We start from the raw sequence: 16,844 nt of genomic DNA, 5'->3' as shown, positions 1-16,844 counted from the left end.
AACACTCTGGCTTGCAAAAAGAAGAAACACTTCAATACTGTGAAGAGGAAAGCTGAGCTGGTTTAGTCATCTAGTAGGACCAGACTCACTGTCAAAAATCATCGTTTTAAGGTACATTGGAGGAAACACAAAGAAAGATTATCCAAAGAAAAAGCTAGTTGGGCAATGTAAAAGAATGAACCGGCCTCTTTCTAGATATCTTACTATCTGCTGATCGGGAAAAATTGAGGGATTTTGTTACGCGAACTGTTACAGCACCCTACGACGGAAGTCAAGGGACGTCTAGGAATATGAACTAGATCTCAGAGTGACAAAATTGTCTTCATTAAACTAGAACAAAGTGAGAGGAGTCAATGCTTCAGTTCTTGCCGAACAAGGTTAAGGTTGTTAGTGTGATCGCAAGCACCGTTGAAGTCCAAGTTTCTCTGAGCGATCAAAAGTTTAAGGTTGTTGGTGTGATTTTGAGACCAAACACTTAGCTCAAGCAGCTAAACGTGAATCAAACTTAAAGTATTTCTTTGACTTCAAGACTGTATAGTAATTGTTCTAATTTTAAACATGAGAATTTAATATTTTCATACCTGCCACGTAGGACTCGTGATTTCAAAGGTGGAATGCAGGTGTGACCATGCCTAGCAAAGTTTATGCTCAAAATAGATGCCAAACATTGTAAGGTGTTACATTTCAAAAACGTCAAAATATAAAAACAACAAATAGACAAGAGTTGCAATAGGCCAACATCTTTTATACTGGAGAGTCACAAACTTTCGAAAGATCCCTCTTACAAGGAACTCCTATGCTATCGTCCATTAAATATAGGCCTATATATATTTATTTAAGACGCCTTGACCATTACTCCGACATTGTAATTACACGTTTTTTTTTTCATCGGATGTATATGATCTATTATAAGTATTATTTTCTTTTTCATCCCTCTGGGTGGTTGGTTTGGGGGGGGGGGGGAGGGTAAGATGAATTACATTTAAATCAGGTGAGACCTGCGTGTGTTGAAGTTCCTCCCCTTAACACACAAGACTGAAGAGACTTAGCAAATAGACTCAAGGATTAAGCAAGCTTAGTTTTACGTTAGAAAGATTTCTCCATGTGAATGCCTTGATCTCATTTAGTCCAGGGTCAACAGTGGTGTCAGAGAGTGGTCTCAGTTTAATACATTTAAAAAATATGTATTCATCTCCAAGACCCAATGACTTATGAAGTGAAATTCACACAATGACCTATGACCTACAGCGCTGAGGTTCCTAGCTAATTTCATCTGGGCGGCCTCGAGAACGACCATTAAATCCACAATTAAAAATACCATCATCCGCCGGGTTTCGAACACTTACACTTAGTTCATGGCCATTCAAACTGACAAGTGCTATATTCTAACGCTCTCTCCCACACACGCACACACACTCCCCCATCTCTCAAACGTTGCGCTTATCACATTTTAATTCGTAGAAATTCTAACTCCATGATAAAGGTCTGAGATAGTGTCCACAATTGTTTTTTAAGGGATCTCTTGCGATGAGATGAAAAAGTGCAACTGCTTAGGTCAAACAATTCTAAATACTTCTAATATTCTGAAGATTTTCCCTATCTTTTATTCGGTCTACTTAATACCTGTTTTAGAACAATCACTTTTCCATGATAAAAGTTACTTTGCAAACTTCTTTATTTGCAAGTGCATTATACGTCAATAACCGAAAGTTTCCAACACGGGGGGAAAAGAAAAATTACCTAACAGGTAATTTGATAAATTCACATTTTATAGCACAAAGATAATAATTAGACTGACTGACCGTAATGCCTTTTCTTTTGTTGTTAAATTGCAGAATATTACATTCAGTGGGGGTAAAGTGAAGATTTTGTTTTTCATGTGGAGTAGACTGTATATCACATGAATTAGGGACTATACAAGAATTACTTTCATCAGTTGTTCTACGATGTGTTTAATGTATTTTGTGTGTGTGTTTTACGTGATTCGGATGTTCCTTCAGAATTGTAATATCATTGCACTCTATTCCAACCATCACGCAGGACGTCGGAATATAGCGGCAGGCATTGTTCTATCTTTTCAGAATGTTGCAATACTACAGTGAAGTTAATGTTTTGTTTAAATTGCTGGACATCCTGTTATTTCATTTTGCTTTTACATACATCAACATTGAAGGATGAGCTGTATTTATTTTATAAATACAAATTAGGTTAATATTGTTTAAAAAGGATGACCTTTTCAAGTTGTATTTAGAAGGTTTGCATCAAGCAAAGCACTACGCCTTCAACGGCTTAGTTGGACATGCTGTCTGGAGCTAAAACCTAACAGAGACCTACAACTACATAAGACAGGCAGTTTGGAGAAAATATTGTCATCAATAGATGACCATCAAACTATGTATTTGAATCTCTTACAAATATAACAAACATTGTTCTTATAATAATTTTATTTGGTAAAACCGATGCTCTGAGATAAAGATGTGTATCATCAACTTACCTGTAAAAATAAGGACTCCAGACCGTGGGTCTCTCATGCCTGACGGAGAGCCTGTTAAGTTCCTGGACAACCCTAAGAGTCCCGTGGCTCTCCATACACAAGTGACACTGGGTGTTGGTGAAGGTCATCCCCATCGATTTGGACATGACGGACTCGTTTTTCAGCTGCCTCAGGCTGAGCTGGATCCCGTTAAACTTTTCCACAATCTCATCAAAGTTGTTTAGCAAGGAGATGGGAGTCGGGTCTGAGGGTTCCGGCTGATGGGACTGATGGGGCTGATGGTGATGGTGGTCTTCAGAGTCGTGGTCAGAGCAGCTGCTGGTGCAGGAGGAGGAGCGGCCGCCGCCCCCGCCTGTAGGGATTCCCATTGCATGCATGGGCGCATCCTCGTCCACAGGCATATGGCAGACGGGGCACTGGGAGTAGCCGGAGCGCTGCCGCATCCGCATGAACTTCCGGACGCAATTGTGGCAAAGAACGTGGCCGCATGGGAATGTGTCCGGAGCGCGGGTGTACTCTATATCTTGGCGGGTCTCCACAGCAACGGGAGGGCCCAGAGGTGATGGAATCGGGGAGGGCAGAGGAGACAGAAGCGGAGACCTCGGAGAGAGAAGCCCGGGCGAGGAAGGCCCCAGCGAGTCCAGCGAGGAGACAGACGGAGATCTATAGTCATTGTAGGCTCCCCTGTCCTGGCGCTTGTTGGAGTTGATGTCATAGAGTCGTAGACTTGGAACACTGGTCATTTTCCTTTTCCAAAAGTTAGTCTTACAACAAAAGAATATATCCTTAATCCTTTGAATTTGCGATTAATCCCAAAAGTCCATTCACGGTGAAATCAAACTTTCAGAAAAGCCAAGATATATTCCATATAAACATATTAAAACGGATTCAGAGCCAACTATGAAGTTTAGTTACCACTCATAATTCAATCATTTTTTTTTTCAAAAAAATAACACAGTTGGCAACTGACAAGCTAATGTACACAGATGACGTCATCCAAACTGAAAGGTTTTATGAATGTCCAATCCTTAACAGAATTTGTTTCAGCCACCATATGCCGCCCCATTATGTGATATCCATTGTATCCATATCTAATGGGGGGTTCAGACTCTTTCTTTTTTTTTCAAACTCTGGCTGTTCAGAGAAGCAAAGAAATGAATTGATTAGCCTACACTTTTGGAAGAAAGCCAACAACTAAAAAAAATCTTTTTTTATATAAACAAAGACGACTTGAGCGTAAAAATTAACTTGATGTAATTATCTGAATTTGTCCAGCCAAGCTAGCGGAAAGCTTGGAAAATCCGTTTTCCTATACTTTTAGTGTTTGAAAAATGGACAGCAGACAGTAGTTCAACCTGGATCGATGCAATAGTTTCTGTTTAAACTCAAGTCAGCTAACCAAACTTCTCGGTATAAAACTCAACCAGTTTATGAAGACACCTCTGAAACAAAACAAAAAAAAAATTCAGTTAGAGTTTAATACCTATTGGTTAGAATCAATCAGTCAATATCTGTATTTATCATACACAGCGATACGGTGTAGCTATGACTTCTGTTCAAAACTTTAAAATCCTAAAATTAGAATAAGATTGAAACTATCTCGTCAATATGGTATCGCTTCAACGGATTTTACTAGGGTATCAAAAGAAGAGCTCCACTCTATATTCTAGAACATAGACTTATTGCCGAGTCTAGAATTTCAATAATATTGTTACAAATGCAAAAGTAACAAAGTTTTCCTTTCAGACCTTGTGAAATATGGAGCAGATGATGTAAAGATCATTAGATGCTATGGCCCACGGTTAACAAGGGTGTCATGAGGCCAGCACAACGACATATTGCCCTTACTTTTCCCCAATAATATCAGGTACCCATTAGAGCTGGGTGGACTCAGATGCGCCCAAAGATCCCGAAATTAAAACTAGGATTCAAATTCTGGACCCCTGGTTCAGAAGCCAAGCGTTTTACAGCTCAGCCACCGCGCCTCTTCAAATGCAAAACACGTTGGGTTTGTTTTGTCTTAACGATCGCCTTTCATGTAAATTTTTAAGTAGATTAAAACTGTAGAAACTTTGGATGAAACAATTAGAGCAAGCTGCGGAGGTGAGGTGTCATGCAGAGAGGTAGCAATGCTCGCACGTGTTACATTGGTGAGATGAATGAAAGGGTTGGTTGTGTTTAATGTGCTAGGTAGCTCAAGCGACACCAGTCAGTGACTGAAATGAAAAAAAAAAATCGCCGACAAACTTAGCAAAAAACAGAAAGAGATTTGAAGAAATATGGTGACAGCATCATTACGCTGTGACTGACTTAATCCTGTGCACTCCCAGGGGAGCATAGGGCCGCAACCACACCTCTCCACCGAACTCGGTTCTGAGCAGCTTTCTTCATCTGCTGCCATGTCATTCCAGTACACTCAGCTTCACTGATGACTGACCTCTTCCAGGTTTGATTGGGTCTGCCCATTTTCCTCTTTCCTTGTGGGTTCCAGTCAAGTGCCTGCCTTGCAACATTGGTAGCTAGTTTTCGCAGGGTATGCCCTATCCAGCTCCATTTTCGTTTTGTGATGTCTTGGGCTATGGGCTTTTGTCTAGTTCTCTCCCACAAATCGATAGTAGTTATCTTTTCTGGCCACCTTATTCCTAATATCTGGCGTAGGCATCTGTTAACAAAAGTCTGGAGCTTTTGCATATTTTCATTACGCTGTGTTGACAGAAATTTAAAGGTGCCGAAGAGCAAACGAGTCAAATGTGGTCGGCGGGCCGTAGTTTGGACACAGTTTGATTCGTAAACAACAATATATTCTTGCAATTTAGTTTTATAATCTTTTTTTTTTTATCATTCTTTCCATCTCTTTTTTTCTCTCAAATATCTCTTTATCCCTTCCTCTACTTTATTTATTTTTTAGCAAAACTATTTTTTTCTCTCCATTACTAGCTCTCTTTCTCTCTCTCTTTTTCTTTGTAATTATTTATGCATGTAATTGACGACCACAAAATGATGTATATCTCCTGGCTTAATAACCAATCCCTTTTAATGCTTTCATTTCGAAAAAATGAAGTTACTACATGCGCCACATTCAGTCACATTCAAGATGGCTAGTGCGAAATATTTGTATGTTTTTGATAGAGACAGGATCTTACAATAATAATAACCTTTATTGTCCTTAAGGAAATTTGTCTTACAAATAGTTGGCTGTTCGGAAGTCAGCTTAGGAACCGGAAGTCGGAATGATAGGATATATACATCAAAACTCCAAAATTGAAGAGAGGTTTAATAATAGACTCCATGTTAATATAATAATAATTAATGAGAAGTGCGGTATTCCTTCCCCTTGGCTACGCAGCACCAACTGTGTAATATAACATAAATAATGGTAATATAACAGTTTGTCAACTACATGCATAACTAGGATAGAAATGAAAGTTAGTCTGTATTTACTGAAAATGAAAGTCCGGTAACATGTTTCATATGTTTGCTATTCTACACTTCCACAAACGCCTACAAATGAGAATGCTCAAGCTGGTTAGTTTGGTTTTAGGCCCAGAGCTCTACCATCAACATTTACGAATCAAGCTTAGCGCATATTTCGTGTTTGTTTTTTTAAACAAGTGGGTGGGAGGTTTGGGGAATGGGAATGATACATCAAACGTGTACCATACAACGTACTATGAAGTGATAAAGACGAGACAGTCACGACAGTGTTTTGCATTAATGTTTATTTTAACAGTAAATCTCGAGTATTATTAAACATGTATGCAAATGTATTGAAGTTACTTAAATCGCGGTTAATCTGACCACCGGTTAATCAGAACAGCCGCTTGTTCGGAATGAATTCCTAAGTACTGAGACATTACTGTAACATAGAAAATAATCGTGTATAGGGACCAACCTGTTATTAAGACAAAAAACGCTTGAAAACGATTGGGCTACAATGACCTATAATCCAAGAACAGAATATTATGTGGTGGTATAGTGTGTCAGTTCCAACGAACATACAACTAGATCTATTTTATTTACTGCAGATAATAGTATGCTAAGGCAGGTTAAACATTATGCGTTACGCTAGGGTTGACTAGACCAGGGGTCGGCAACCCTTTGAGCGAAAGAGCCAAAAACGACAATTTACCAAATTTTAAAGTTTTTAAAGAGCCGCCACAATTTTTTTCTTGCCAACAATAAATAGTATTCACACAATTAATTTTTAATTTAAAAAAAAAATATATTAATTCATATATACGTTTTTCCACACCAAATAAGATAATATATATATGGTTTTACTAGATAATTATTTTTCTTTCGGTAACAACTAAAGCATTTATACATTTACTTACAACACTAACTTGTACTTGAATAACAAACAATTGACAAAATTCAATGGGAGGTTGGCTTTGCATGGTTTTAGAAAGTTTGGATACGATACATTTGATTCATAAATTGTTTTAATTTCAAACACGACTCTAAATTTTCATTTGTTAGTTGACTTCTTACTGTACTTTTATTTATATATGAATATAACACTTGCACGAATATGTCGATCCGAAAATACTCAGTACTTCAAATGCCAACTTCACCTCACTCTAGCATTCTGGAAGACTATCCCATGCGTTGAATATAGGCTAAGTGCCTCAACTCGAGACATTTCTTTTATTTTTTATTTTAAAGTTGTCAAATTTGTTGCGTAAGCCGTAATGTGCATACATTTCTGGACCTCCAAATTTTCCAACTTGTTTTTTGACTCTGTACATTTTCACTCCACAAAGCTTTACTTTTTAAATCGATCCATTGAATTTCTAGAGATCCAGTATCAATTTCAAATGGCTCAATGTGGATTTCGTTACGATTTGTGTTGAGAGGATTTATTAGGAATGCTAGAATAGTTTTGTTGAACTACTCAAATCTGTCAAGAAACTCATCTTTGATTTTTTTTTATAACAGTGCTGAAGTAATTTGTGTCAATAGTTGCACTGGTTTTATCGCGAGACTGCTTTAGACATTGAAAATGAAGTAAGTGCATATCTTCTGCAAAAAAAAATATTTTTTTTTCTTCAAAATAAACTAATTCTTCTACCAAAACGTAGCCTGGGTTTTAATTTCCTTGTAGTTTAAGATTTAGCTCATTTCATTTCGCTCTTACTTCCACCATAAAGTACAATTTTTGCAACCATTTGTCGTTCTCTTATTCAGGGTGATTAATGCTTGTTTCATTTAGGAATGTATTTATTTCATTTCGGAATGTATTTATTTCATTCCAGCACAAAGCAAAACGTTTCAAGTCATCGCACTTCATTGTAAAGAAGAATGTCGGAATACTGTGTCTCGTTAAAGAGTTCTTTTAAATGAAGATGGTAGAGTGTTTTTGATAAGATGATGTTTACTATCTTGATTATCAAATTTATGACTTCAACTATTTCGGCCATAAATGTTTGGGCACAAAGCGCTTCTTCCTTTATGTGAAATGTAAGAATTCGGTGGTTTATTTGGCTCGAAGAATCGTTGTTGCTCCTTAACTTTTCCTGTCATACTTCTGGCTCAATCAGTTACTGCCTAAACGATTTTATTTAACTCGATCTTATTGTCTTCAAGGCATGTCTGCACGGCATTCGCTCTATCTTCCCCTTTAGTTCGTCATGAGAGTAGCAATCTTGGAAGATCTTCTTTTGGACCTTGGGAAGACATATACCAGACAAAACGGACAACTTGTGCCGTGCCTTTTAGGCCGCAAGACTAGCAAGTGATAAGGCAGAAAGTTGAATATCTTCCACCTGGAAATATGTTGAAGATATTTTAGCTATTCTATCTTGTACTGTTTTAGCGGATAATGGCATAGCTTTGACTTTTTTCAAGGTTTCTGTTTTTGTTGTTTTGTTGAAATCATGAAACTGTTCTTCAGACGCACGTAGGAAGCAGTCTTTGACATACTCACCATCTGAAAATGGTTTGTCTTTTTGTACAATTTCTATTGGTACCGCACAGCTTGCCAGATTAGCATTACTTGTAGATGTTTCTAACTTTGAGAAGATTATTCGCTTCTAACTCATTTACTTAAAACAACAAACTATACGTCACAGCCAAAGCACGCAGTGAAGATACCGTTTCGTCTTGCGTCGAAAGCGAATTAAAACCTACATAGAAACATCCGACCATGGCGTCATTTGAGAGCTTCCGACGACTGACGACACGTGTAATGGGGGGTGGTATAAAGCTGAGAGATAGAATCAGTGCCTTTTCTTAGTTAAAGATTCAGATCTATTTGAAAAATGTTTCGATAAAATAAATAATATTTGCGTATGTAACTAAAGAGCCGCAACTTCACGTCCAAAGAGCCGCATGTGGCTCGCGAGCCGCAGGTTGCCGACCCCGGGACTAGACCAAAGAAACAAGTTCCCACCACCCAAAGTGCAGACATGTTCCCACAGATGCGTCACACGTACTGAAGTAGCGTGGTTCAAACTAATAAATGTGAGAAAGGGGTGGGCTCCTGGAAAAAAGAGATTCCAATCTTATACTTCTTAAACATGTTTTAAAGAAAAAAAATGACATGAATAATTATAATTTGATGAATTTTTATAAGCATGTCGATGTAAAGGTGTAGCGGACATTTCTAAACAGGTAGGGTTCATTAAAATAGAATATAATCCTATCTCGTTTCGCCCCTTCTAAAAATTCAGGAGTGTGGATCATTTGGAATAAGGTTTCAGTACAACAAACGTGTCTGGAAGGAGTGGTGGGTGATCGCATATTCTTATTCCCAGACGGCTACACCTCTGGTGGTGAAAAATAAAAGACCCCTGAACATGTGTCTCTGAAAGTGTACATAAAACTGTCAGTCATAAGCCTGTATTAAATGTCAAGTGTTTAGAAGTCTGTGGATTTCTATGAGTATATGTCAAAGAGTACACTATGTCTTGTTCTCCTGACAATAAAAGTTACGTCGTAACTGAAGCAAGCCTGCGAGTAAAATAAACACTTTAATACAGCGCTTCTCAAACTATGAGGCTAGCGACCTGCTGATAAGAGGACGCGAAGGAGGGTACTTTTTTATTCAATGACAAAAGAGCTTTTGATTTGCATAGTAGTTAAGATGGATTTTCAAGAAATACATCCGTAAAAGATACATCAAAGATTTCAATAATGATAATGACATTTTAAATACGTCTTCGCCAATGAGATTTACCCATCCTTTTTATGTTAAAACGCTCAATGCTCCCTGAAGACGTACCATGATTTTCGACGTCTTTTGCGTGTACAGAACAGGCGCGCAGCATAACGTCTGCTGAATTCTGGCACGTTTCAGACGTACATAATTTACTAGAGTATCGTCCCTTCCCATCTCTTCTTTAACTCAATTTGACACGCGATCTTTTGACTAGGTAAACAGTTGTAGAAGCCAGGAAAATTATTTTTCGAAACACAAAAAGCAGGAAAATGTTTTGATCAGGGGCTCCGCTTTGGATCCTGCGAACGTTCTGGTTTAAAGGGGCATCACAAATAATAAAAAAAAACAAAAAACGGACAATCCTCAATATCTATAATGAGAAAGAATGTGTGGCTAACCCAATGACCAACACTATACTTTGACACAAACACACATTGCTCTCCCCTTTTTATTTGTTCATTTTGTTTACAAGCATCATGTTTTAGTATTACCGGTAACGTAAAGTTTAGCAAAGTCATCAAATATTATATCAGTTAAATCCAAGATTCGAACCTATAACGTTTGATGACTTCAAGCCTCTATCTTTTGGATTATTTACTATGAATTACAAACTCGTTGAAAGGTCATCGTTCAACTCTGAAGGGCTTTATGAAGAGACTAAATATCAAGGTCGCCAAAGCAATTTCAAACCAATCGATCAAATAGACAGGAAACAGGTCACAGGATCTGGGACACGTGTCTTTTAAAAATATATTACAAGCTGTTAAGTAATGGCAAACGAGTTTGAGAAAGACTTTCAACGCTTTTATTTCAAACCTGGCTTGAAATAAACCCAGAACCATCTTAAAAGCTCTTTTCTTTGTCTTTTACAAAGCTTATAATCAACTCACTCTGTCTGTCTGTTTGGCAAGAAGTTTGTACACGTTACTTCTCCCACATCCAATCTCGGATCAAGCTTTGCACAATTATTTCTTTGACATGACAACACGAAAATAAAAAATAAAATAAAATAAAAATTAGATAAGTAACTATTGGTAATTTATTAGTCTGTTGGGTATCTCGAACAAGGGAAAGAAATAGTACTCGACTGAACCTGGTGGTATAAGCTGAATTAGTCCCCCCTTTAAAGGTCGCCGCTTGAAAGTAAGTTTGGAAAAAAAAACAACAGGTAACTATAAAATCCTCTGTCTTCATAAGGAGTAGTTAGAATGTTGGCTTGAGCCATGCATTCGAGTTCAGGTCCTTCCTCCCTTTTTTATAATTCCTTTTAAAAGGCGATTATGATAAAAATTCACTCAGATATCCATTTCTTCCTCCTCCCCCCCCCACTCTAAACTAGTCCAGATATGGGATAGGAGTGATTACAAATTTAATTACATGACTGATCCAAACTTATTGATACAATAAAACTTAAAGCTTTGTTTTTTTAAAGCTAAAATAAGATATAGATGTGATAGTTTACTGACACACTGCGCTGTTTACACCAATACAGAGAGAATACTTTCCAAATCTACCTATATGTCTAGATTAATCTACCAACATACTGAGCTATTTTTGAACAAATAACAAAAGCAAAGCCTTCATGACTTCTATGTCAACTATCTATATAACTATCTATATAACATCATACTATAACTAATCTATATAGCTTCATACTTAATTCCACAGCTAACTACCTATCTTCATGCTTAACTTTACAGTTACCTACCTATCTTCATGCTTAACTTTACAGCTACCTACCTATCATCATAGTTCACTCTACAGCTATCTACCTATCTTTATAATTATCTACAAAGCTACTTTATTATCTTTTCTCCTCTTCCCTCCCTATCTCTCCTTTACCCAGGATTCCCTCCAGGAAGTGAGGTCAATATGACACGCTTGGTGACCCACAAATCTATGACGTGTGAAGTCTGCCTACTAGGTACTGAAACAGCTACAAGTGGAAGGCGATAGATCGATTGACAATGTAATCAATAGTGGGTCAAGGCGTAGGCGGAACTTAAATGCTTACAAGGCATAAACAGAATCTATTGATAATAAAGGTGACTGGCTAATGGCTGAGGGTGACTAGCTAATGGCTGAGGGTGACTAGCTAATGGCTGAGGGTGACTAGCTAATGGCTGAGGGTGACTAGCTAATGGTGGGAGGATCTGCTTCTGATATCAGGAGATGGACCTGGGAGGAGGGAGGGGTGGATACATAACGAGATAATTAAACTCTATTGGATAAAGTATCTGAGAGAAAGTTATTTGCTTGGGCTGTTGTCGCGATGGTCCCAGTTCGAAACTTACTCTGTATTTCTATAGATAAGTCTGAAACTAGAAAGAAACGAGAGAGAGGGGAAGAGAGAGAGGGGTGGAGTGAGGAAGAGAGAAAGAGGAAGGAAGAGAGAGAGGGGAGGAAGAGAGAGGGGAGGAAGAGAGAGGGGTGGAGTGAGGAAGAGAGAAATATTCTATGAAAAGAGAAAAGTATATTTAAAAACAAGCAAAATATAAAAATACTTTTTTAAAAAAAGCTTATCTAAGGGGAAGAACGTCACAATTACAACTTTATCTCTCAATAATATAGAAGTTATTTCCCTTTTCGTTATCAAACAAAATAATTAATTACCAATGATTAATTGACTGATTGATTAACTTCTTTTTTTTTTTTTTTACTGATTCATGTTCTTTTAGGTACGACGAATAATTCTGTAAAGTTTTAACTTAATCCTATTATGAATGTGGGATAAAAAAACATATTTACAACCTTTTTACCAGACAGATAGAGTAAGATAATTTATGCTTTGTAAAAAAAAAAAATAATATAGAAAGGACGTAAAAGGGAGGAAAGGGGGGGGGGGTAAAAATATTCAGACTTTGAGATTTTCTGTAATTATTGCGGTCCGTGAAACTCCAGCCTGGTAATTTAACAACTCAGTATGTCCTCGTGAGAAAACTGGTTTCTTTAACTATAGCAGCCAAGAGTGAAAAAAGAAAGGAGACTGGTGGGCAGAGTGAATAGAGGAAAGGGAAGTAACTCAACACTGCAGGGGTATCGAAACAAAGTAACTCTTTTGTCTGGAGAACATTTGGAGTTGTACTTTCTGAAGAACTCTCCAGACAAGAAAAATGTTATCGATGATTCTCCTGAGAATGAGTCAGTGGCTATTCAGAGGAGAGCCAGAGAGTTAGATGACCCTGAATAGCTGGTATTTATGTAATGTCATGTGACTTGAATATTCTCCAAATTTGAAGATAATATTTACTGATTATGAAGTAAAATTGAAATGCTGATTGAAGTAGTAGATTGACATAAAAATATTGACGCTATCCAATACTATTGTTAACGAAAATAATATTACAGTTGATAAAAAATGTGTAACCTTTGAGAACTTCATTACATTTAATGTGAATCGGTTTGACTTACAGCGTGAACTCATGAAAGTGTGAACATTATCAGATGACCGGAGGTCATTGAGACGTCAGTCAGTTGGGACAGTCAGTGAGACGTCAGTCGGGAGAGTCAGTGAAGGTGGAGTCTGTAAGTCTGTAGAAAATTAATTTGTAATTTTAGACTGTCACCAGTCACCAGATAGTTGTAGAAGACAGTATCAAATAATTATAAAAATGAATTATCAGACTATGATAGTAAAGTTCCATTTTTAGATCTTGCGATCTATATGGCAGATGATCTGTTTCTTTGCCCAATGGTAAAAGAGCAGGGTGTCATGTGGCCAGCTCAACGACAAACCGCCTTTACTTTCCCCAACTAAAGTCAGGTACCCATTAGAGTTGGGTAGACTCAGGGGGACCCTAAAAAATCCCGAAATTCGAAATCCCAGTCTTTACCAAGATTCAATCCAAGGACACCAGTATCGGAAACCAAGCGCTTAACCATTCAGCCATCGTGACATGATGTATTTTAAATAAATGAACTACAGTCACAGAACCACGCAGTCTCATAAATGGCAAAAATAAAACAACAACTAGCAAATGTAAAAAGTTTGTAAATTTGTGAAGCACCATATCAGTAAATGCCAACCTAGATGACGAGGTAGACTTCCTTGTTGCGCGTGCCACCTTTGGCAGACGTCAAGAACAAGTTCGGGTGAAGGAGAGGACTGTAATATGCATCGGAGTCCTTGACCTTACATTCCCGCCACATCAAAAAGCTAAGCTCCTTCCACCTACACTAAGAACAATTCCTCAGGTGAATGAGCTTGACCCCATGACAGACGTTGAAATGAGGTGGACAGTGTCCACGCCACAGAAAAAAATGTCCAAATTACAATGGGTGGGACATGTAGTCCGAACGCTTTAAAATCAACTCCCAAAAAAAACTTTTATGGGGAGTTCAATATCTATTTTAGTATCAAAGATGTATTGTATGTATCACTAATAAAAAGTGTGATAAGTGTTGGCCTCATACATGCTTGCGGTGAAAAATGAAAAGAAATTGTACTATTGTCCTGTCGAACCACTAAACGGACTGAGACAGTGACAGTATAGTTGGGAATTGTGTGGTCAATTCAGCTATACAATACAAAATAACGCTATTTTAGCATTGCTTTCTTATTGAAATATTGCCTTTGTTAATAATTCACCATATATATTCTGTTAATTTGAAAATCATTTAAAACTCTTTTGATTCGCATAGTTTAAATCAGTAATAGACCGCTAGAATGTTTTTATTAGTTAAAATATTGCATTTGTATAAGGTGGACATGCTTGTGCATTTGTATAAGGCGGACAAGTTTATGTAATACAGCAATACTTCATAGTCATAACAACATAATTTGAAACCATTAACTGGACGAACTAATGATTGTTAAATTGCAACTGATCAATTCCATTATGGATGTGATGAAATCTATTTTGGCTCATTCAAATCCTCTAGAGAAGGGTTGGAGATAGAAGGGCAGGATCTTATTAAACCATTAGGGTTAACAAGACAGAATTGAGGCAATTTGAAATGCAGGTATCCTGACCACGTATGCAGCAAGGGGTAGTTTGGTTTTAGTGACAAGTCATGTACAGCTAATCCACCAATAGCTAGAACAGATCTCTCCCTCCATTAACAATGTTTGTCTGTCCTGACCTCCTGGGGGATTCCTGATCTAATTGTTGTGTAGGAAATGAAGTTAACTCTATTGCCCCTGGATGGAGAAAAACAGCAGAGAGCAGAAAATGAGGAGAGAAAAGAGAGAGAGAGAGAGAGAGAATAAAGTTTTAAGTAAAAGTAAGAAATAGCGAAGAAAGAGAATGAGAGAATATAAGAGAACGAAAAAATAAAAATAGAATAAAAGAAAGAGAAAGAAAGAGAAAGGGTAGCGGCAAGAACTAGAAAAGGGAAGAAAGTTTTTTTTATTAAAAAAAGAAAGAAAAGTACTTTAAAGGGATATTGACCTGATGGAAAACATAATATATATGTATATATATAATGAAAGTGTGTGTGAGTATGTGTGTGTGTAGGTATGTATGTGTGTGTGTGTGGGTTGTGTTCGGGAGCGAACAACAGTATAATCCGTTCAATGTGTTTAAAAGCAGTGTTTCCAAATCTGTGTTTCTTCTTGGCTTACTGCACATGTCTTTGATTACTGCACAAGTCTTTGATTACTGCACATGTCTTTGATTACTGCACATGTCTTTGATTACTGCACATGTCTTTGCTTAGTGCACATGTCTTTGATTACTGCACATGTCTTTGCTTAGTGCACATGTCTTTGCTTAGTGCACGTGTCTTTGCTTACTGCACGTGTCTTTTCTTAGTGCACGTGTCTTTGCTTACTGCACGTGTCTTTGCTTACTGCACGTGTCTTTGCTTACTGCACGTGTCTTTGCTTACTGCACGTGTCTTTGCTTAGTGCACGTGCCTTTGCTTAGTGCACGTGCCTTTGCTTACTGCACGTGTCTTTGCTTACTGCACTTGTCTTTGCTTACTGCACTTGTCTTTGCTTACTGCACATGTCTTTGCTTAGTGCACATGCCTATGCTTACTGCACATGTCTTTTGCTTACTGCACGTGTCTTTGCTAACTGCACATGTCTTTCCTTAGTGCACGTGTCTTTGCTTACTGCACTTGTCTTTGCTTACTGCACTTGTCTTTGCTTACTGCACATGTCTTTGCTTAGTGCACATGCCTTTGCTTACTGCACATGTCTTTGCTTACTGCACGTGTCTTTGCTAACTGCACATGTCTTTGCTTACTGCACTTGTCTTTGCTTACTGCACATGTCTTTTGCTTACTGCACGTGTCTTTGCTAACTGCACATGTCTTTCCTTAGTGCACGTGTCTTTGCTTAGTGCACATGCCTTTGCTTACTGCACATGTCTTTTGCTTACTGCACGTGTCTTTGCTTACTGCACATGTCTTTCCTTAGTGCACGTGTCTTTGCTTACTGCACTTGTCTTTGCTTACTGCACTTGTCTTTGCTTACTGCACGTCTTTGCTTACTGCACATGTCTTTGCTTAGTGCACATGTCTTTGCTTACTGCACATGTCTTTGCTTACTGCACGTGTCTTTGCTAACTGCACATGTCTTTCCTTAGTGCACGTGTCTTTGCTTACTGCACTTGTCTTTGCTTACTGCACTTGTCTTTGCTTACTGCACTTGTCTTTGCTTACTGCACTTGTCTTTGCTTACTGCACGTCTTTGCTTACTGCACATGTCTCGAGTAACAGATTAGACATGCACCCCGTGTCCGGAGAGATGTTTGGAAATATTAAAGGCTTAGACTGATAGATAGTTTTTAACGTACTACACAGCGGTGTCGGAGGTAATTTTACTTAGAATATAATTATCAAACATTCTTAGTGAATCCCATAGCACTATCATTTCTTATGTCTGTAGTAGTAGAATCGAATTTAACAAGAAAAGACAATACCTCCTTTTTATTTCTTATAGAGTGATTAGTAACTGAATAGTACATTTTTTTTTAAATGGAAAAAAAAAGTTTACCCCCTCCCCATTCATGAGATAAAATTTTGGTTAAGCAAATGTATAAATCTACAAAATTTATATAAATCTACAAATTGTATAAATCTACAAATTGTATAAATCTACAAAATCTATAAATCTACAAAATGTATATAAATCTACAAAATGTATAAATCTACAAAATGTATACATCTACAAAATGTAGGCCTATACATCTACAAAAATTATAATATACTTATTATAGCCCTTTAGATCTAGACGTAGGGGAC

At 37.6% G+C, this 16,844-nt stretch overlaps 1 protein-coding gene across 4 annotated transcripts in view; it reads right to left on the bottom strand.

Moving 5' to 3' along the window:
• LOC106057528 (uncharacterized) overlaps window positions 1–16,844 on the bottom strand; it is a 75,864-nt gene that overhangs the window by 11,167 nt on the left and 47,853 nt on the right. For 2 of the 4 annotated variants that reach the window (XM_056032207.1, XM_056032208.1), the window contains exons 3-4: window positions 13,065–13,184; window positions 2,495–3,936 (exon numbers count right to left, since the gene is read on the bottom strand). In XM_056032207.1, coding sequence (XP_055888182.1) covers window positions 2,495–3,237 — 743 coding nt within the window. In that variant the 5' untranslated portion in view covers window positions 3,238–3,936; window positions 13,065–13,184. The remainder of the gene's footprint in view (window positions 1–2,494; window positions 3,937–13,064; window positions 13,185–16,844) is intronic. The other 2 variants (XM_056032204.1, XM_056032205.1) reach the window with 1 other exon arrangement.

This window comes from Biomphalaria glabrata, chromosome 6 (genome assembly GCF_947242115.1).
Source record: "Biomphalaria glabrata chromosome 6, xgBioGlab47.1, whole genome shotgun sequence".
NCBI classification, from domain to species: Eukaryota; Metazoa; Mollusca; class Gastropoda; family Planorbidae; genus Biomphalaria; species Biomphalaria glabrata.
Note: the sequence above shows the minus strand (reverse complement) of the source record. Positions and strands in the feature narration are given on the sequence as shown.